At 36.7% G+C, this 22,502-nt stretch overlaps 1 protein-coding gene across 1 annotated transcript in view; it reads right to left on the bottom strand.

The window, feature by feature from the left end:
* The window catches only part of LOC139120169 (transient receptor potential cation channel subfamily M member 5-like), a 54,662-nt gene that overhangs the window by 13,908 nt on the left and 18,252 nt on the right, over positions 1 to 22,502 (bottom strand). Inside the window, exons 8-12 of the mRNA XM_070684330.1 lie at positions 20,350 to 20,449; positions 13,477 to 13,585; positions 11,619 to 11,762; positions 3,718 to 3,859; positions 2,952 to 3,034 (exon numbers count right to left, since the gene is read on the bottom strand). Of these exons, the coding sequence (XP_070540431.1) occupies positions 2,952 to 3,034; positions 3,718 to 3,859; positions 11,619 to 11,762; positions 13,477 to 13,585; positions 20,350 to 20,449 (578 nt within the window). The remainder of the gene's footprint in view (positions 1 to 2,951; positions 3,035 to 3,717; positions 3,860 to 11,618; positions 11,763 to 13,476; positions 13,586 to 20,349; positions 20,450 to 22,502) is intronic.

The raw sequence follows: 22,502 nt of genomic DNA, 5'->3' as shown, positions 1-22,502 counted from the left end.
GTAATAATTCAAAGTGACCAGATGATATTCAGGTTAATATAGTATGTAAGATTAATGTTTTTTTCTTTTCATTTCAGGCAAGTTCTCTCGTTAGTGCTATATTTGTTCATGCTGGCGAAATCTAGGCCGTATGTACGATTTTGTCCATAGTGATCATCTGGATGCATTTACTTATCATTTTGTACCTATGTATAGTCAACGCAAGTAATCATTAGCCGCAAGCATTCAATATTCATAAAGCTAAGAATTCATACAATTTACCACGACTTTTAGGTAATTGAAAATTTGTGGTCATTATTCTGACATCCCTACGCTAGTTTTGTCCAAATTTAATGTAAAAAAATATAAAATGACATTACACCCGTTTTTCATGTACGTAAAAGGATAGTTGAATGTCATACTTACTCTCGTTACAGAATTAATACTTTATTCATCACACTACTTGAGCACGAAGCGTTACTACATATTTACCATGATATTAAAAAATGTGCGAATTCAATCTTGCTTCTGAATCGATGTAAAATGTGACCGATTGAATAAGTTGTACTTTAATGAGGTGTACCTTTGTCGAAGTGCGATCAAGGGGATGCAATGCGACCTGAGGTGATCGATGGATGCGACGCAATGTATCCTTTTGCTGCCATAATAATGCGATTAAGGAAAATAATAATGCTATGCGTATATGATACATGTACGTATTCGATGCGTAAGCTTATGTGATGCAAGAGAATAATGATGCGATGCGATGCGATATGATGCGATGCATTCTTGGGCTGTGACAATAATACGATCCGTGTTTTTTTCTCGTTGATCCGATGAGGATGCTATGCTTATGCGATGTAGGAGAATATTGAGGCAATTCTGATGCGATGAATATACGAATGTGATGCGATGTGGATGCGAAAAATGAAACTGGTTATGCGATACACGTACTGTAATTCATTGCATGATAAAACCAAAGGCGTCTGAAATACCATTTTACTTCACTTATTACTAATATTCGTGGTTCTAGATGGTCCTTTCTAAAATTGTAAATATATGTGTTTATGCGACCTGGTAATTTTGTTACGTTATATCATTTGGATTACTTGGGGTTTTTTGACGTCATATTACCTCTTGTATTGATAAAACCTATGCTGCAATGTTATCTGCGTCTAAAGGACTATGTTCATGTATCTCGTTACCTTTGTTGATGAATATATGCAAGTACATGACAAACGCTGCCAACACGGCTCATTTATTTCTTACATTAATCGACCGTAAAGTCAACTTGACAACGAATATTGCTTGTTAAGTTAATACGACAATTTGAGTTGAGTTGGCCCTTTACATCTGACAACAAGTCATCGTTGATGACACAGCCCCACTTGTTAATGAATACTTTGATTACACGTCCTCAGAGAGGATAGAGTCCTCTTCATTAATTAGGTCTGTGATAAAAATACTTTGATACAGATGGCGCTCAATGGCCAAGAATGAGTTCCATGGTGATGAAAACATAAAAACATGTAGGCCACCATCCTAAAGGTCATTAAATGAGTCAATTAGGTAATTAATCAACAGGATGTTGCAAAACATTTTTTGCATCCTATCATAACACTGATAGATTATCACTGGTACCATATTTTATAGAGTTTGATGCAGTGCTTCTGGACATTCACCCTAAAAACAAAAGTTCATCATGTAAATGCAAATTAGCAATTAATTTAATTCATTGGATCGTATCACAAAACAAATCGACGTGCATATGTATGACATGGGTCAATGTCCTTGTACCAACTTTGAATAAAATCGGTTGAGATATGCCCCAGTTATGGCTCTGTACATGAAAATATCGTAACAAAATGGCCACACAGCAGCCATATTGGATCGTATTACAAAGAAATCGACGTACATATCTATGACATTGGTCAATGTCCTTGTACCAACTTTGAATAAAATCGGTCAAAACATGTCTGAGTTAGGTCTCTGTACATGCAAAAATCGTAATAAAATGGCCGCCTGGCGGCCATATTGGATCGTATCACAAAACAAATCGATGTGCATATGTATGACATAAGTCAATGTCTTTGTACCAACTTTGTATAAAATCGAATGAGATATGCCAGAGTTACGGCTTTGTACATGAAAAAATCGTAACAAAATGGCCGCATGGCAACCATATTGGATCGTATCACAAAACAAATCGACGTGCATATCTATGACATTGGTCAATGTCTTTGTACCAACTTTGCATAAAATCGGTTGAAACATGTCTGAGTTATGGTACTGTAAATGAAAAAATTGTAATAAAATAGCCGCCTGGTGGCCATATTGGATCATATCACAAAACAATTAAGATGCATATCTATGATATTGGTCAATGTCCTTGTACCAACTTTGAATAAAATCAGTTGAGATATGCCCGAGTTATAGCTTTGTACATGAAAAATCGTAACAAAATGGCCGCCTGGTGGCCATATTGGATCGTATCACAAAACAAATCGACATGCATATCTATGACATTGATCAATGTCCTTGTACCAACTTTGAATAAAATCGGTTGAGATATGCCTGAGTTATGGCTCTGTACATGAAAAAATCGTAATAAAATGACCGCATGGCGGCCATATTCGATCGTATCACAAAACAAATCAATGTGCATATGTATGACATATGAAGTAATCCTTGTACCAAGTTTGAATGAAATCGCTCCAGGCATCTCTGAGATATCTGCGTGAACGGACGGACGCACGGACGGACGCACGCACGCATGGACATGACCAAACCTATAAGTCCCCCCGGACGGTGTCCGTGGGGACTAAAAACGGCAAATATACTTTTGCAAAGGTGATAAACTAGATGGTGAAATGCATCTCATTTAAATGTACACCTGATCAATCGATATTTAATTTTAAAATAACAGTAATCTGCGGAAAATCAGTCCAAAATATGTAGCTTAATTTCCTTGCCTTCGGGAACTCTCCTCAACATCAATTTCTCCGAACCACATCTTCCGCAATTTGTAATGGCAACAGTCTTGTGACAGAAATGCCTGAAATTAAAGGATTTAAATAGCGCCGAATACTCCTATTTTTAATGAAATATGACACTAAATCACTAACACTTAAAGGTATACAGCCACCTGTAATCTAAATATGCGCATATATGGTCAAAGGGGCGATCCTTGGTATTCAAAATGTTCCATGTGAGGGCGCTGTTTTTAAAGAGCGACCACCCGCTTAAATCTGTGATTGGGTAGAGTTTCTCTTTCCATGGTAACTGTTGCAAAATTGGAACAGGTGACAGTATTAGTATACCTTTAAATGTTTTCTTGTTATTCCGATGGCTTTATTTCAGCTTTGGATACAAAATGCCTTAAGCGGCATTTACTTTGTGATAACAGATTGATTACTTATTCAAAAAGTTATGAAGCTCAAAACCAAGCTCCTTGCCTGCCGGCAAGTCGAATTTTAGGAATCGATTAGTTAAAGTATCTTAGCGGATCTGTAGCTATTGGGAAAGGTAGATGTCGATTTCTCTATCTGCCAGGGAAACAAAACATCTTAACAATGTTAGAAATTGCTTTATTTAGTGAAAATATCTTAGAGGATCTCAAGTAGGAAGTTAGTCTATTATGTAAGTTTTAAAGTGTCTTCAAAATGAAACAGATACAAAATATGAACTCGACTCCGATGCCCTGGCTTTTATTTGTATTTCATAGAACAAGACATTTACCTTGGCTTTTCCTCCGATAGCTACTTCAAGGCATGTGAACTTGTTCCAACACTTATGTTCGTCTTCCAACAACTTGTCTGCCTTTTGTGCATCACGTAAATGCGCAATTCCGATTATTTCAATGGCCTTTCTTTCATACTTCCTGTTTTAAGACAGTATTTATCATATATGGAATTGCCTTTGTTATTGCTTTTATCTGTCTTTTAGTAAATCAATAGATACATATATAAATAGATACATACAAGACATGCACAAAGATACATACATACGTACATACATACATATATACATACAAACACATAGTACATACATGCATACATACATACATACATACATACATACATACATACATACATACATACATACATACATACATACATACATACATACATACATACATACAAACACATACATACATACATACATACATACATACATACATACATACATACATACATACATACATACATGATTTTTACAATTATGTCTATAATGAGAAATATGTGAAGAATAATATTGCGCATACATACATGCACAGTGTAATAAAGAACGATTATGATCTGATCTCCAGGGCCGCATATATTGTCTTAAATGTACTATGGGGGGTCGGGTCTTAATTTCATTTTTATGTTTTGGTTTTCCAAAGATTCACCATGAACAACAAATATGCGCGCTTAATGACAACAGATGTAGTTGTTTAAATGATAGATGGATGTGAATAATTTGATAATATTGCTCAGTAATGTACCATGATGTACAGTATAAAAATCGGTACGTTAAGAACCTGTATTTGCTTTTAGGAGCTAAACTATTATTATTCATGATATAAATTTGATATTGTAGACGATATCATAAAGCGTTTCATCTAGACAGGAGGATGGAGGATTCCCCCCACCCCCCGCTTTTCACATGTTGACACCGCCAAGTAATTTGTCAAGAGGGTACCACATGTAATGAAACGGTACCAGTCACACCTAGAGATTCAAGAAGAACACATGAACTATTAATTAAAAATTTCCCTAAATTTTCTGGTAAAGGGAAAAAATACCCCTGTTGAGGCCATCCTGATGAAATACTGGGATATTTGAACACAGCAAACGATAAACTTTTCATTATTGTACTAGGTTGTGCTTTAAATTTAGAACCCTGATTTTTGGTGTAAAATTGGTAAATGAAGAGCATTAATACCATTTGAGAGGTAAAAATGATAATTTATTTATCAATAATCATTAAAATGGTGACCATATTTCACAAATGAAAACAAGGTAAAACCTGATATAGGATATGAAAATTTGTAAATTCAGAAGCTCACATAATAAGTTAAACCAGACGATCGTTTTTGAAGTGAGTTCGAAGGTCGCTCGTATATTAAACCACATAGACGCTAGGCCGGAAGTTCTCATTGGCATAGATAGACCGAAAAACAGTACATATGACACCTCCAGCTGTACGTACACATTGACGCCTGTGGCAATGTATGCAACGCACGTCGGCCAACTAAAATTCAAACTGTAATAAATCGAGAATTTTTTTCGTGAGAAAAAATCAGGCCATTACCTTCAAAAACAGTTTAAACCCACGTAATTACTGTTCTCTTGTTCCTTGGTCCGCCTTAAAAACCCAAGATCGTACCGAGATGCTTGACCTCGCGATCGCTTCTCCCTCTGTTTCGGTCATATTGAATTGAGCTTATGAGGGCCGACAACTTGTGGTACACACGTTTTCATTGGCGGATATAAAGGTCACCACAGAGGGGTCAGCAATTGCTGTAGCCAATAGAATTGTTCATTGTAATTCCGATGTTTACTCGGGCAATACACGCCAGACGCTGAGACGTGTTACAGGGCGATCGCGGTGCTCTTCTACTAAACTTTGTTTCACATAAAACCCGTTGAAGCAAAGAACGTAAAACATATTTTAGCGATGAAGGAGTCCCAATTTTCCAAAAAAGCAGCCGGCGAAATCTTGAGAATAAGGGACTGGACGTAAATTAGCAGGGGGGGAGGGCCGGGGGGATTTTGTAAGAGAGTGATCAAAAATTTATGACCCTCCCCCAAAGCAAGGCTGAAAAATTTATGACCCTCCCCCAAAGCAAGGCTGAAAAATTTGTGACCCTCCCCCAGTTTCAAAAAAATAGAATATTACAAATTGATCGAATCTTCAACGATCAAAAATTGAGGTGGGGATTTACAACACAGGGCAATATAGATGGATACCAGCAAGGGATTTGCTTCTGCTTGTGACAAGAACAAGTCTAGATATGGATGTCAGCCTTACCTAAGAATACTTTCAATGACATGGTGTCAGTCCCATTTGACCAGCATATGTAAAAGTAATCTTGTTGAAAAAATCTCGATAATTCTATGCTACAGATTTTTCAGTACTTTTAATAAAAGGGAAACTCCTGATTTCTCTGCCTACACAATATGCATTTTGATTGTTATGATAATGGTTTATATACTGTTTAACTCTTACACTGTTTAACCCTTTCACTACCATGGTTTGGCCCAATCCCATTGTTATCAATGGTGAGTGTGGACCTGTTTACAGGGAATTGGGGTGAACAGGTTAAACTTAGTAAACCAATCACCAGATAAAGGAGTACTGGTATTCTTGTTTCCAGTGTGGTATGGGTGGATTGTTCTGGGGAACACCATAGGATAAACTCTATGATTAAATTAATTCATCATTTGATTTTCTGCACAAGTTTGATGAAATGCTCTATTTTCCACTTTGTCAGCACACTTGTAAATGTGGAACAAACCACAAAAACAGTTTAAGACTTCACTGGACACAAAAATGACACCACTGCTCAAGTGTCATCAAGCTAGGCTGACAACTGAATCAATACAGAGTATATCATGCTAAAATACAGCAGCTAATACTGAAAATTCTATAATCTTATGAATTTATATAACTTTGACCTGCAAAGTAAACAACAAAACCATCATCTTGTCCATACACCATTGTTTCAAATTTCAGTGACTGACAGGCAAAACTAACAAAACAGCAAACATGGAGTTTAGCCATTTTCATTTGCCATTAAGGACAAAGTCACTCATTGTTGACAAAATTTTGGTCATTTTAATTTACGTTGAATATATATGCTTTTCTGGTGCTCACTGAAATGGACTTAATTGCAATCTCTGGTTGTCACAGCTCAACTCATATGCATGCATGGATATAAAATGTGGTCACTTAATAATTTAATTTAAGGTATGTACCAAAAGTTGTCACAGTAAATTTCAAATGTTAATGTGCCTTATAAAGAGTGAGAATTGAATTGCAATAACAAGACTTGAGCATATTTCAGTGAGAATAATCTATCAAAAGAAATTTAAATGGCAAAATAATGTCAATAATGAGCAACTTTGTCCCTTTAACTTGGTACATATCTAGTAGAGATTCTTTTAATTCAGTGTCGAGCAGCATGACCATTGCACTGTTGAAGTATTAAAATGGTGGCAATGAATATTTTTATAATTGATGCATTGACAAGATAGTACTGTAAAATGTTGACAAAAATAGCTTTGTCTAAAGTATCATAATATTAGCCATTTCTGAACAGGGATGTAAGATTACACCACCATGTGAACTCACAAATATTTCCAACTTGAAAGTGCAGTCCTCTGCTGAGTGCCGAATCATGTACAGCACAGTCCCTCTATCCAGAGGGACTGTGTGTACAGGTATGTTGTACAAAGTCTTGGTACTAGATGACCACTAAACAAGATTGGCAGCTGCTTGTTTCAAAGCTATTTAAAAACTTTCTTCTGGGCTTATTTAACATCATACTTGACCCTCTGCATTTGACCTGCAAGCTTGGTACGTACACAGTTCGTGTACACTCTAAAATAGGAGACATTTGCTGAAGTCATGACCTTTTGTATTGGCCAATCGCAGAAGGGCATTTTTCATGAATATTTAAATTTGTGACTGCGGAAGTGAACCTACGATTTTGCGGGAACGAGCCCATCGGCAACTTTCGGCGGTTTTTTTTTAACCCCAGTTGACAGATATTCGGTGTCTTTTGGATGAAAATATCTCCAAAATGATCTACACTTAAAATGGCAGCTTTGGAGAGCGGCACGTGCCAGATTTTTCTCGTTACGTCATTTTGAAGTTAGTCATTGAAATACGAAAATCGCCATTACACTTGCCCGCGATTTAACGTTGACAGTTGACTTATTTCTGCGGGCGTTTTACGATCGTATTTATAGTTTACTTAGTTATTTCTTATATCATTTGAAGGCAGAAAACCAGCTTTCTAACGCTGCCTAACACGTGGGTGCCACGGAAAGGTGCGCAACGGTGCGCGGTTTTGAAAACGGGAAGCATTGTTGATCGCCGGTCGCCTGACTAGTACAGTAGTGTATTCCAGTCGTGGCCCTGATGCGTTCTTTTTCATTTTTGGTCACGACACGATGTCGATCATCAACGGCCGGAACGACGAAGCACGGTCCGGACCGTGGACGAAGACATGAAATGACTGGCTATCCGATGGTGACATCAATTGTGAGTCCTCAGCTAAATACGTCTGGAAGACCATGTGAAAGTGTCTTCGTCCGTCCGTGGCAAGAACTTTGTTTTTCTCGATAGGCGGAGTTGAGCAGTCGCGATATGCGCATGTGTCAGACCACAGACGTACGTCTCAACGTTGGCGGCGGTGTTCCGCATGACGTTATCGATACGGTGATTGGTTTATTTTAGTCACATGTGGGTTTATGGGATATATTTTAAACGTCTCCTAATTTAAAGTGTACACGAACTGGTACATGTACTCTGGAAAATGACAGTAATTTCAACGTCATTTTAAGTCAGAGATTCGTCATGTAAGTCATTAATTTCACTCAATTATTTCTGTCCGTTTTTCCTGACTGTCAAAATTGATTGAGGTCTAAGTATTGAAAGTACTTAATTTAATGATGATTATCACAAAAATGTTTCACTTACAACTTGACTAAATTGTCACTACTTCCAAGTGTGACTGTGAACATCATTCTAAAGATATTCAAATACCTTCAACGCATACAAGTTTGTTTACAAGTTTCGCGCTGTACCAAGAAGTTCTCTGGACGTACACTGTACATTTTAGCCTAACATTTTCAGGAAATAAACGTCTGTATGTTTAAATGATTGACCTATTGGCTTATGAAAAATATATTAAGGATCAGAGGGATGTTGATATTGCAATTCACAAGTCTCGGTGTTGTTTTCCCAAGCAGGAGCGTATCAGTATCACCATGGAACTACCTAGCTCTGCATGGCAGGGCTGTGTGTTACCAGCGCGCGTTATACGGCCTCCTACCACAGGCCGTATAACGCTGGTAACACACAGCCCTGCCATGCAAAGCTACGAGTTACCACACTCTTTTGGTAGTACCGTGGTATCATATATTGCTTTATGTAGCTGCATTTCCGAAACTGTAGTGTTTGCCTTTTTCGAGTTTAAGCTTTTAGATTTTAGGTTTGATGAAGTTGACGTCCTACCTAAACAGCAGTCCAAATATTGAGGTAGAACGGCAATATTGCCCTACGCTAGGCGAATATGTATACCACCGTCGCTACGCAAAGACTACTTACCCCAAAGAGCTCTCTCTCTACCGGGTGCATAGGCCTTCGCGTTGCGACTGTTGTTGCACCTGTGTGATGAGTATGCCGTTGTTGGAGGCAATCAAAGCAGCTAATAGCTGAATATTCTTAGCATTCTCGTAAGGCTTAGACTGCTAAACCAAGTCAATGGCATATATCATGTCAAATAGGCAGTAAATATGTACGCTTTCACTTTGGCTTTGAACTGCAGATGTGGAATGTTATGATTCAACAGACTGTCCAATAATTCCAATAATGAATGCCCAAATTGGCTCATAATGGAATAGAGCACACTTATATTCCATTAAGAGTGATTGTGATAAGTAATGCTCTTCAAACGTTTTCTTTTATATTAATGCACATGCACGTGCCTGCCATTTTTTCTAAGGAATTATAATTTGATATTTATCAAAATATCAGTGAAATTCATAATTTTGGAATGTATCACATTGACAATTGAGGGAATACTGGAAACACAATGTGACTCTGATCTCCATAACAAGGATATATGGTCATGTACAATGTATTGAGCAGTTCAATCTCTACATGGGGAGGAAATATGGAAAAATACAATGTATGTTATAATGTGTTCCTGATACAGATATAAAACTACATATGAGCATGACCCCATTATTCACTGGATTTTATAATATTTCTGATAGACCTGTATAGTCAGAGAACTGAAAATACCTGTACATGTGCTCATTGCACTCATATCAAATCCAGTTTTACAAAATGTACTATTGTGTTCCAGTAGACAATGAGAAGTTTGGTCATGTTGCCCTGTTTGTGGAGAAAGGTCAACAGAAAGGCTATGCCTATTCAAGCAATAATTTAAGCAAACAATTCAAAGTATGGTCATGGATTGAATGCTATAGTGTGAAATTATGGTGTTTTAACATTGACAATACTTTGTAAATTTTTGTGCCTCGTTTCTTTGCATTTTAAACATATCACAGAAAGCAGCCTAGATAATAGAGGATAGACTGATCCTGATTTGACACAGAAGTGGCAAACACTATTTCATGACAATCAAGTCTCCATATTCTGAAATGACATTGGGATATCACCATATTTTATCAAGTTCAATCTGAATACGTGATCAACATGGCTGATTCACTGTATAAATTATCCACATTAAATTTCAACAAATGTCATATATCCTGCCTTCACAACACAAATGAACACTATCTATTCCAAAGATAGTACCCATGTGGTAAAGCCAATATAAACTTGAAAAATGCCACAAGTAGCCATACCAATCAGATGACTGTACCTAAATATTTAAGTATACTAAAATCACTTTTCTGGAATCAAAATTATTAATTATCACACCAAAGCTTGCTCTTAATTTCAAACAATAGTATATCTAAAAACTAAAATTCATGTACCTATAAAGTGACTGATGCAGGGTGGAGCTTGGCCTTAAACTTTAAAGGGAAGTGGCTTATGAAAGAGAGGGAACTTTTGTTGATCAACAGAAAGTGGAATGAGAAATAATATTGTCAAATAGTTATAGGTTCAAGATTTACTACATCAGTGGAACAATGTAAGATATTGTGGTAATATCCAGCAGTGTTTTTGTTAAGGGCGGTACGTAGGTGAATGTTACCGGGGTTCCCCGGTCATTTTACCAGGGTTAGCCTTAGTATATCAGTGCAGTCATACTAGCGGACAACAGAAATTTTACCAGGGTTCCCAATGTTCCCCAATCTTAGCAAAAACACTGTCCAATGTTTATTAACGAAACACAATACATGTACACTGAGCAGCCAGAATGCCATGGGTTAGCTGAGAAACAATAGATTGGATTTGCTATAAACTTAATGGCGATAAGAATAGCAACAAGAGAGACAATCCTATTTAAGATAATGGTGGGGAAGATATATACAAAGAGTTGGGAATGAGCACTTAATAGAAAGATAGAGGCAGTGTGCGAGTGATGTCATGTGAGCATAATTGTCTATACAAACAATTTGCTTTCTACCTTTAGTGCACCGACAACAAGCCCAAAAATTTGTGTCCCTCCCCCTTAGAGGAGCTCAAAAAATTGTGACCCTCCCCCAAACAGAGGCTCAAAAATTTGTGACCCTCCCCAAATCCCCCCGGCCCTCCCCCTGCCGAGCTACGTCCAGTCCCTAAGCGGTCCATTTCGCCGGCTGCCGACTCTTTATACAACCCCTGACGTCATAATTAATGGTTCATATCAATTCTCTCTACGTAATGGCAGAACGGCACATTGCATGTACAACAATGACAAATGCATACAGTATTATTTTCATTTTCACACTGTGATGGTTTCCTATTACCTCGAGATTTCTGTGTAGTCATCTTTTTTCTTCTGTTGTCTTTGAGGCACCTTCTCGGCAACAGATTTCATAGCCAAGCTGACGACAAGTGACGCCATTATTGGTTCTTCTAATCTTTCCCATGCATACTCTGCAAGGTCAAATCTATCAGAATGCACATAAAAAAAACTGTGTCAAAAAAATTGAACATCTTTTACTTTAATATTTGCATTTGCAAACGTGTTCACCATTCTCAATGCAGTCACATGGCAAAAGGTTAAGCATACCCTCCATTAAAGGGGTAGAGTCGGCCATTTTTTGCTCACGTGTTCACGCACGTGAGCATGTGTCGCAGCGATGTCTGTCTGTCTGTGTGTGTATGCCAGTCTGTCTGTCTGTCTTTGTGCTCGATATCTCAAAAACGGCCATCAGATCAGAATCAAATCTAGTGCATAGATCAAGTGTGCAAATGGCAAGAACTTATAAGTTTTGGGTGAGTGTGGTTTGCTTACTTTTTGCTCATTTGCATAATTAATGATTGTAGAAAAAATGGATATACATAGAGGACAACTGCACACAATTTGATGAGATTGGCTACAAATGTTGACCAAACCAAGATATATCAGCAAGGGGTGACATGAAAGATAATGTATAATTTGCATATTTAATGAACTTTCCTAATTAGGGATATATATCTGAATTGACTCAATCAAAATTGACAAAACTTGTTATGTATATTGAAGATACTATGATTTAACTTTCTTGGAAGTCATTAAGCATTTTTACTTCATCCAGCCCGTAATTTGCATATTTAATGAACTTTTGAAATGAGGGATATTTATTTGAATTGACATGACAAAAATTGATGAAACTTTGTGACTTGCTATATACATAAAAGATACTATGATACAACATTATTGAAAATCATTAAGCAATTTACTTCAGCTAATTCCTTATTTACATATTTAATGAACTTTCCTATAATGGACATATATCTGAATTGCCTCGAACAAAGTTGATGAATCTTTCTACATATATTGAAGATACTATAAACAACATTATTGAGAGTCATTACACTTGTTTACTTTAGCCAGTTCCTAATTTGAATATTTAATGAACTTTCCTATTTAGGGATATTTATCTGTATTGACTAGACCAAATTAAACGAAACTTGCTTATGTACATTAAAGATACTATGATACAACATTATTGAAAGTCATTAATCATTTTACTTTTGCCAATTCCTAATTTGCATACTGAATGAACTTTCTTATTGGGGATATAGACTTGGATTAAGAATTAATCTGTGGTGAATATTGTTCATTATGTTGATCATAACAATTTCAATGAAGTTGCAAACATGTGGCAAAGGTTCAAATTTACACATAACTGCAATATATGATGAAACACGTGAGCATTTTCAGTTCATATCTGGTTCATGAATTTGTTCGATGCAAGATACTACTTATATTGTTTGACATGTTGAAAAATACTGAATAAATGAGTGACCGTGCACATATTCGACCCCGGTTTTGGACAAATTAAATTAAACCATGGCGAAAATGAATTAATGGTCGTGACCGTTAATTCATTTTCGCGATGGTTTCATGTATCATGTCTCAAAAACCGGGGACGAATATATGCATGGTCACCCAATCATTCAGTATCTTTCAACATGTCAAACAATATAAGTAGTATCTCGTATCGGACAAAATTCGTGAAGAATGGCCGACTTTGTCCCTTAACTGATTTTAAATATTTCTAGACCATGTGATCCATACACCGTAGCGTCAGCACAGTCGTTGATAAAATGAATTCACTCATGTCCTATAAACAAATAAATAACTGGAGTAATCGACTTTAGCGCAGAATCGCTTACCTTTGTGTTATAATAGCCCAAAGAAATATGTCACGGAAAGATATCTCCCTTGTTGTGTTCCAATTCTCGTTTGCTGTAACCTGTTCGTCTCCGGTGGATTGTTTCTGCCCTAATAAATAAGATTTTGGAAGTCACATTTTCATTATCATGCTGACATGAAGACTTGTTAACGCCTTGGTTAGGATCTTCCCCAACCAGCTGACATGCCTCCCAAGGTAATTCATATACGACAAATACCTTGCATTGTGGTGTTAATATCTGCTAATGTCAGCATTAAAAAGTGTGCAAGTATTCCTCATGAAGCTATATGGTTGAGAGCCCCAGTAAGCCGTCGTTTGGTCGTACTTTTAGAGTGTAATATCTATCATGCCAAAGAAGTCTACAGGTAACACGACGGCAGAATTCAAGAAGTTGTAAAGCCACAAACTGATGTCGTCACAAACACTGAGCGAAAAACAGACATCCATTCATTGCGGCACTGAATAATCAATTAAGTTTAACAGCATTTCACCTTTTTTAAAATTATCATCAAAATCTCCGACCGCTAAGATTTTGTGTTTGGTAAAGCATAGTAGGGCTAGGAATTGGGACAAACTGACAAAATTATCGGAATAGATCGAGCCTATGCGAGCAAAATAGTCATTCCTCCAACTTAATTGAACCAGCCTATAGTGTTCGTAACACTGTTAGTACTCTGTACGTACATATTCTACGCAAATACATATTCATTCTACACTTTCCCCGCCTAGGTAGTTTCCGTACCTGATGAAGTCAACCTGGTTGAGCTACACAGCTACAGTACGTAGTTTCTGAGGGGTTACATTTTGACATGCATGATTTTTCTACCCGTTATAAACAGCATGTCAAGCGATTTTTTACGGTCTGTAGTCTCTCTAACACTGCATTTGTACATTGGTGTTTAATACAAAAGTAGTCTTCGTAACTACGTAGTCTTCTTTCACGAGCGTTCGTACCTGACTTAATTAACATAGTTGAGCTAAGAAATTATGCAGTATTTGTAGCGGTTGTCTAGCCTTTTTAAGCATGACAAACGATTTTGACCTCTTCGATTTATGTATTGAGAACTTAATGAGGCCCACGCCCTCTCATTGTTTTCGACTATCAAGATTAAATTAAAACTGCTGCTCATAAGATCTGGTAACTCATTAGGTCTCTCGGGTCAGACCCGACTTCTCGTTTCATCTACGCTGATGTCGTTGCCAGCAGCAGAAGTTGTTTTGGGGGCCCGCTTTCCATCTTACACTATACTTAAGTACACTCCGGAGGTAGTATCATTTTGGGACGACCCATGTTCTCTAAAAATTAAGTCACATCCATCCGAAATTCTTGCAATTCCTCCCACAGTATATTGCAGAGTATTCCTACCTGTCCAGGACAAGCATTATTAACGTCAGGGGCGGACCAGAAAATATTTCTTCAAGCTTTTTTCACACCCACACAGCGTTCGCCAAAGTTTTTAGAGGCCCCTCTTTTTGCGGAATATTTTAGTGGCGATACCTCCCAAAAAGATATCATGTGGATTCGATCAAATATATATGTGTGTGTGTGTGTGTGTGTGTGTGTGTGTGTGTGTATGTATGCACGCACGCACACATGTGTGTATGTATGTATGTATGTATTTATGTATGTATGTATGTATGTATATGTGTACAACACAGACACACAAGGGGAGCTTATAAAAATAAGCACACATATGAAAATAGTAACTAAGTGTGTCATTTTTTTTAAACATAAATCTTCTACTTACAAGGGTAAGGTAATTTCCAACGGTTAAGGTCAGGGTTAGGCTTAAGTTAGGGTTAGGCTTAAGTTAGGGTTAGGGTTAGACGTAAGTCACTCCCTCTATATTACCAGTCTGGTATATAGAGGGAGTGACTTAGACGTAAGTCACTCCCTCTATATTACCAGTCTGGTATATAGAGGGAGTGACTTACGTCTAACCCTAACCCTAACCCTAACTGAAGCCTAACCCTAACACTAACCGTTGGAAATGCATATAAACAAACAAACAAACAAACAAATAAATAAATAAATAAATAAACTGCTCTTTATTGACAAATATAAACAAAACAGCTTTTCCTTATTTTATTAAAATAACAAATAAACAAATACAAACACATACACACAAACAAACAAACAAACAAACACAGACACAAATAAACAAGGAGAAAGAGCCCCCTGTGGGTAAAGTAACGTAATAGGTGAGTGCACGGACAGTAAAACATTTGCTCAGTCTTCATCACCGTTGAAAAATTACCGTTGAGTTTGCACTAATTTAGTCTCGCCTTAGGTTGTAGATCATGATTAAAGCAAGAAGGTAAATTAAATGTTCAAAAGCCCAGAAGTTAATCCAAGTAAATCTACAGTTACACATATAATTTCATATGCATTTCTTATTCCTAAAACAGTCTAGACAGACTGTTCTAAATCACCGCTCAAGCAAAGTATGTTATGACTATACTGCATGGCCAGCCTTGTTTATCTAATTACACATTCACGAAATTTGTTTATCCTGATAGCACGTATTTAAGTTTTGACAGGCTTCATATAGCAATTGCCAATTAAAAATTAGAAAAAACAAGGCAAGGGCACGGCCGTGCATGTGCATTTATGTCAGGCATATCTTTGTTTAAACTGATGACACGTGATTATGTCTTGACATCCATCAAAAGGAAAAGGGCCAATCAAAAACAAATACTGTAGAGGCACCAAAATCCGTGATAACACTGTTCTATCAGTAACATTTCATCGCCCATGGTCATCTAGCCATGAACAGACAATCGTATGTGTACGTGCATCATGGGCATGGGGCTATTATAGCACACTGGCTGAAGCGCAAACTGTCCACTTTGAGAATGACTTACAACAGCGTAAGCGTACACATTTTATTTGGCTTTATTTATGAGAACGACTCTTTTGATAAAAGATATTTTGATATATAAAAATATAACAAAGTTTATTCCCCGGCCTCTGGAAGTAGTGACAACCATATTTGCATATGAATAAAATAAGAAAAGGAGCGCTTGAAGCCAAAACAGAGGGTGAAGCGCCGGTCAATATAATTTCACTGCCGCCGCGTCAATATAATTTCACTGCCCGCCGCTGTCGGCTCCTATCGATGCCCGTCAGAAAATTAGCCTACTAATCTCTGTACCAGTCAGTAACTCAGTACCACAGACAACTACTCTTTATAGAAACCAACAAATTAATAGTCCCAGTCTCTAAAATGTTGATTTCCAACAAGGAGTAATGTTGATCGTGTGATTGTACACTCCGGGTGTACACTGCTCAGCCACGTCTGTCCGTCACTCACGAAACTAGCCCCTCATTATGATTTACTTGAAGCAGTCGATATCTCAATACCAAAGACCACTGCTAGTTATGGAAACCAACAAAATAACAGCCCAAGATTCAACAAATGTTTATTTTCGAACCAGTGGCAACGCGGAGACAAATCTATTTGTCTACTATCCTTCACCGTGTGTCACGCGATCACGCCACTTCAATGCTTTGGGCTAACGTACGGGCAGTGCAATGTAGTGTACTGTCATAATTATATGATCTCCGCACGAGTGCTTCAGGGAAAAGGGCGTGAGGAAAATACGTTCGCCGGTCCGGTGCACATGGTGAGGAATTTCCCTAGCGAGGCAAAAATACCAAACTTGTTGAATATTTTTCACAACGGCACAAGAGGAAAAAGTCAGGAAAAATCTCCCGTTAAGAGAATGGCTGAGCAAACAGCTTCGAATGAAATTTTACTCAGCGTACATAGCCACTTTCTCTCGTGTGTCGCAGGCTTATACGGTGTAATTTGCTGTAAATTCCTAATATCTACTTGGAAGTTATTACTGTCGCCTATTTTTTTCTCAATTGGTTCGGAAACATCACTCATGCAAATGCTCTGCTCGCTGACACAATCAAAATCTGCTTCAGGCGGTAGCAAGCGCCATTGCTGTGTATGGCGGTACCCCAGCCTGCGGGCGAACTGCGTGCCTAAGATGACGTAACAACATGGCGGCGCCATTATTGCAGAAGAAGTAAAAGTTGCCAGCCGATACCGCATCTTAAAATGCGAATTTAATGCACAAGAAATGCACAAATGGCAAAGAAATTCGAGAAGTCGATAATAGATGGATTATTCTACATCACAAATGGGTCTAAAAACCTTTTAATTTTCATGTCAGTTCCTCTTTAACATCGTAACCTTAGAGCTAAAACGTAAATTTGATATACAAAGATCACAATCGATCATATAGCAAAATGAAGCACATGTGGGCCAAGTTTAGACATCTTTTTCAAAAAAAATCTCCGTATATTAAGTTTGACAGCACGTTTGACAGTAAGTCATATATTGCACAGGTTCTGGGGCACTTTGTCTTTCGAGTAGGAAATTTTCGTCAATTCAAACGGATTTCTTGGGTTTCTTGATAGCATAATAAAAAAAACAGACTCCACCCTGATCATTCAGGTTTATTTATGGCTAGGGCGAGGGGAAAGCCAAAATCAATGGGTTTAGCAAAGCCACGCTTTACCTCGCGCCCTTGCCCATAAATAAACGTTAATGGTCAGGGCGTCGCCCTTTATTTCTATATTTGTGAACAAGGGATGTTATCATTAATTTCACCTAAATGGGTCATTTACTGTATGTGGTAGTCAATGGTGCAAGCTATGAACAATATGTTACCTGAACAAAACAAGATATATCTATGCATTTATATGTATTTGACAATTGATATGAATGTACTTCTCTTGCATATCGTGATTAAGAGCTAGGGCATTTGCGTAAAAGAAATTTAATTTTCGAATTTCACTGAAAAGTGTCATTTCACTATACATTCAGTTGTTTATGTCGCAAATTATAACCAATATTAACTAGCTGAATCTATGCTTTTATATAACTTTGAAAACTGAAAAATATACTGATTACAAAGGAATTTGTGTTCCAGATATACGATTTTTGAATGTTACCTTAAAGTGTCATTTCACTCTACAATATAGTCTATGGCATACTCTCTCAGCAGTTTACTTTCCGTTTGGTGCATTCGCACGTTTAATTATTGACCTAAAGTCAATTCTCTAGAATTAAGTGATTAGAAGTGTGCAACAAAGATAACATTTACATTTCATTAAAAAGATATCTACTTGTTGTGCATGTAAATCAACTGGTAAAACTATGCGAGAAATCAATATTAAGGTAGCTGTATCTGTATTTGCCTGAAGGCCCTTTTCCCAGCCTATTGTCTACCGTCTCGGTATCCAATGATAGCCAACTGTTGCTCTCATTTCTCATTACTACACTTTGATAGTCATTATTACATTGCTCAAAGAACAAACTGTTAATTATCATCAGTCATTGAAACACAGTTCATTGGATGTTCTCAGAAATCATAATTATGTTAGATTTGTTCTCTTCCCACTTCAGAGTGATTTATCGGAATGATATGAATTTAGTAAAAAGGTTGGTGACTCCTTATGGTTATCTGGAATGTTCAAGCCACCACAAAGACCCTGGAGTTTTTCATGACCCCATGTTATTTCCCCCTGCCATTAATAAAGTTCGTTCCCTTAAACTCCATCTAGCAGATATCCGACAGAGACTATGGATGTTACGTAAGCACCACCAGCCGGTTCAAACCAGTCAACATTGGTTTAAATCAGTATGACATCCATGAATAGAATATATCCCATTTCAAGGATAAGTTAGTTCACGCCATAGCAGGAATAACTCCTTCTGATTCAGGTTAAAAAGTTATCTATCTGACATTTTGTATATCACAATAATTTATCACACCTTTTAGATTATAACCTTTGACCTCATTTCCGTTACCGCACAAACCTTTAATGTCATCGATCTGTAGCTATACAACTTCTTGAATGTTGCTTACTCCACACAAATTTAAAGGTACTGATCCCTTGTTTGGTGTCTTTTAATTAAATATGAGATGGTGATTTTTTAAAAGTAAGGTAGGGGGTTGCGCAAACCGTGCTTTAAATTTTGCCCATACTACATTTTGAAAACGTCGTCTAGTGTTCAGCATAAACACCTTTGATTGGAAAAGAAAATTACATCAAACATCAAACGTACCGATATATGTAATTAAAACAGCCCAATACCTATATACCGTTGAGATGGAAAAGACTTAATAAGTGCACTCTAAAATAAAACAATTGTCAGTGAAGTTTAGCTTGCCTATGACTGTCGCTCGAACAATTTTAAACCAAGCCAGTCATGTACAGCATCATTAATAGATCGGAATAAATATATCACATTAAGAACAGATTCAAGGAGTACTGTAGTCATGAACCATTGTGTCATTCGTTATGAACCACAGGAGAGCCCTGAAAATATAACGGTCAACCCATCTGAGTGGCAATTGCGATTATTTCTATATTAGATTTTGTTGGTATATACGCTTCGTCAGTAAATGCAGAATATTGAACGACGTTTTACCAAGTAGATCAATTTCTGGAAAATAAGCCAAATCTTGTGTGTCTTTACAGTTTATGTGGGCGTACTTGAAACTTAAATTAATCATTCGGTGCATTTATGTCCCGAAAGAATAATAAGACAACTCTTCTACTTTCTACACAGGTTTGGCGATACATGTGCTTTCCCTTTCTCCCAAGACACTAATTTAGGCCTAAGCAATATGGTTTTAATATTCAAAAAGGTTGTACTTGTAGACAAGCTGATTTTTCTAAAGTTTAATTGCTGATTCTGCTTTTAACGATGGAGTTTCTTTGCTTACAATTATTTTTTTAAATATGTAATGATCTATTTTCATGCATCATGAGAACACACAGATAATGGATGAAAGGCCACAAATTTTGTTTGAAAGAAACACAACGTACCTGATTTGTACTTCAGGTTGTAGTATTGTTTAATCGATTTCTTTACAGCCTTATCCGCCCGGAAATCTAAATCGTCTTCTGCCCTATCACCCTGTTTATTCTGAAAATAAATTCAACACAAAGTAGAACCATTCAGTTCAATCTTTGTGCCACTTGACTTGCTCAAAATTTTTTCGTCACTAATAACATTTTAATTAAAAAAGAAATTTGTTGACTGTATTGGTCATTGTTTGTTTTTTAAATGTTGCACATTTTGCTATTCCCACTCTAACGTGCAATGGGTAGCGCTCATCAGATAGTGTCACCTTCACATGGGATTGTGAGGTTGATTATGCCTTGTAGAAGAAAAACATTAGGTATGAAGCATACTTTACTGACAAATTTATCCCATCCCAGGCCAAAGTATTGTCAATTGCGGTCCAATTCTAGCTGACAGAGTTGGAGTCACGTTTAGTATATTCATTCCTTTTTTGCTCACGTGTTTACACACGTGAGCATATGTCGCAGCGATGTCTGTCTGTCTGTCTGTCTGTCTGTCTGTCTGTCTGTCTGTCTGTCCGTCTGTCTGTCTGTCTGTCTCTGTGTGTGTCTGTCTGTGTGCTCAATATCTCAAAAACGGCTCATTAGATCAAAATCAAATCTAGTACATAGATTTAGTTTGCAAATGGCAAGAACTGACTAGTTTTCGGTGGGTGTGGCTTGCTTACTTTTTGCTCATTTGCATAATTAATGATTTTAGAAAAAAAAGGCTCTACATTGAGAACGACTGCATACAATTCGATGAGATTTGCTACAAATGTTGATCACATTAAGATATATCAGCTGTGCAAGTTATTAAGGGGTGACGTGAAAGATAATTACTAATTTGCATATTTAATGAAATCTACTAATTAGGCATATATATCTGAATTTACCCGATCAAAATTGACGAAACTTGGTATGCATATTGAGGATACTATGATTTAACATTACTGAAAGTCAATAAGCATTTTTACATCATCCAAATTCTTATTTGCATATTTGATGACCTTTTGAAATTAAGGGTATATATTTGAATTTACATGACCAAAATTGATGAAACTTGCTATGTACATTAAAGATACTATGATAGAACAGTATTAAATGTCATTAAGCATTTTTACTTCAGCCAATTCCTAATTTGCATATTTTATGAACTTTCCTAATTAGGGGTATTTATCTGAATTGACGAGACCACAGTTGACGAAACTGGCTATGTAAATTAAAGATACTATGATAGAACATTATTGAAAATCATTAAGCATTTGAACGTTAGCCAATTCCTTATTTGCATATTTAATAAACTTTAATAATCAGGGATATTTATCTGTATTGACTAGACCAAAGTTGACGAAACTTGCTATGTACATTAAAGATACTATGATACGACGTTACTGAAAGTCATTAAGCATTTTTACTTCATCCAGCTCCTAATTTGCATATTTAATGAATTTTTGAAATTAGGGATATATTTTTGAATTTACATGACCAAAATTGATGAAACTTGCTATGTACATTAAAGATACTATTATGTAGGCTAACATTATTGAAAGGCATTAAGCATTTTTGCTTCAGCCAATTCCTAATTTGTGTATTTAATGAACTTTCCTAATTAGGGATATATACTTGGATTTATTTGATCAAAGTTGGCATAACATGCTATGTACATTGATGATTATACCAGATTATACCAATATTGATAGTCATTTCGCACTTAAGTTTTCGTGTCAGCTAATTTATAGTTTGCATATCTAATGAGCTTTCAAAGTTTGGAATCTATAGTTTAAAGGACTTGACCAAAGGCATGCAATTACACTTGCTATATAGAGTGGTGATATTATGACAGCAGTCAAAGAAATTAACTATTTCTATTTCAGCTAATTGCGTATTTGAATACTTAATGACCTATAAAGTTAATCTGTGGTGAATATTGTTCATTATGTTGATCATAATACTTTCAATGAAGTTGCAAATATGTGGCAAAGGTTCAAATTTACACATAACTTCAATATATAATGAAACACGTGAGCATTTACAGTTCATATCTGGTCTGTCACAGTCTCTCATTGCACCATTTTCTGTCACAGTCTCTCTTAGTACCATTTTTTGCTCAAGTGTTGACACATGTGAGCATA

Source organism: Ptychodera flava, chromosome 20 (assembly GCF_041260155.1).
Source record: "Ptychodera flava strain L36383 chromosome 20, AS_Pfla_20210202, whole genome shotgun sequence".
Taxonomy (NCBI): domain Eukaryota; kingdom Metazoa; phylum Hemichordata; class Enteropneusta; family Ptychoderidae; genus Ptychodera; species Ptychodera flava.
The sequence above is the reverse complement of the archived record's forward strand: the minus strand, read 5'-3'. Positions and strand labels throughout refer to the sequence as shown.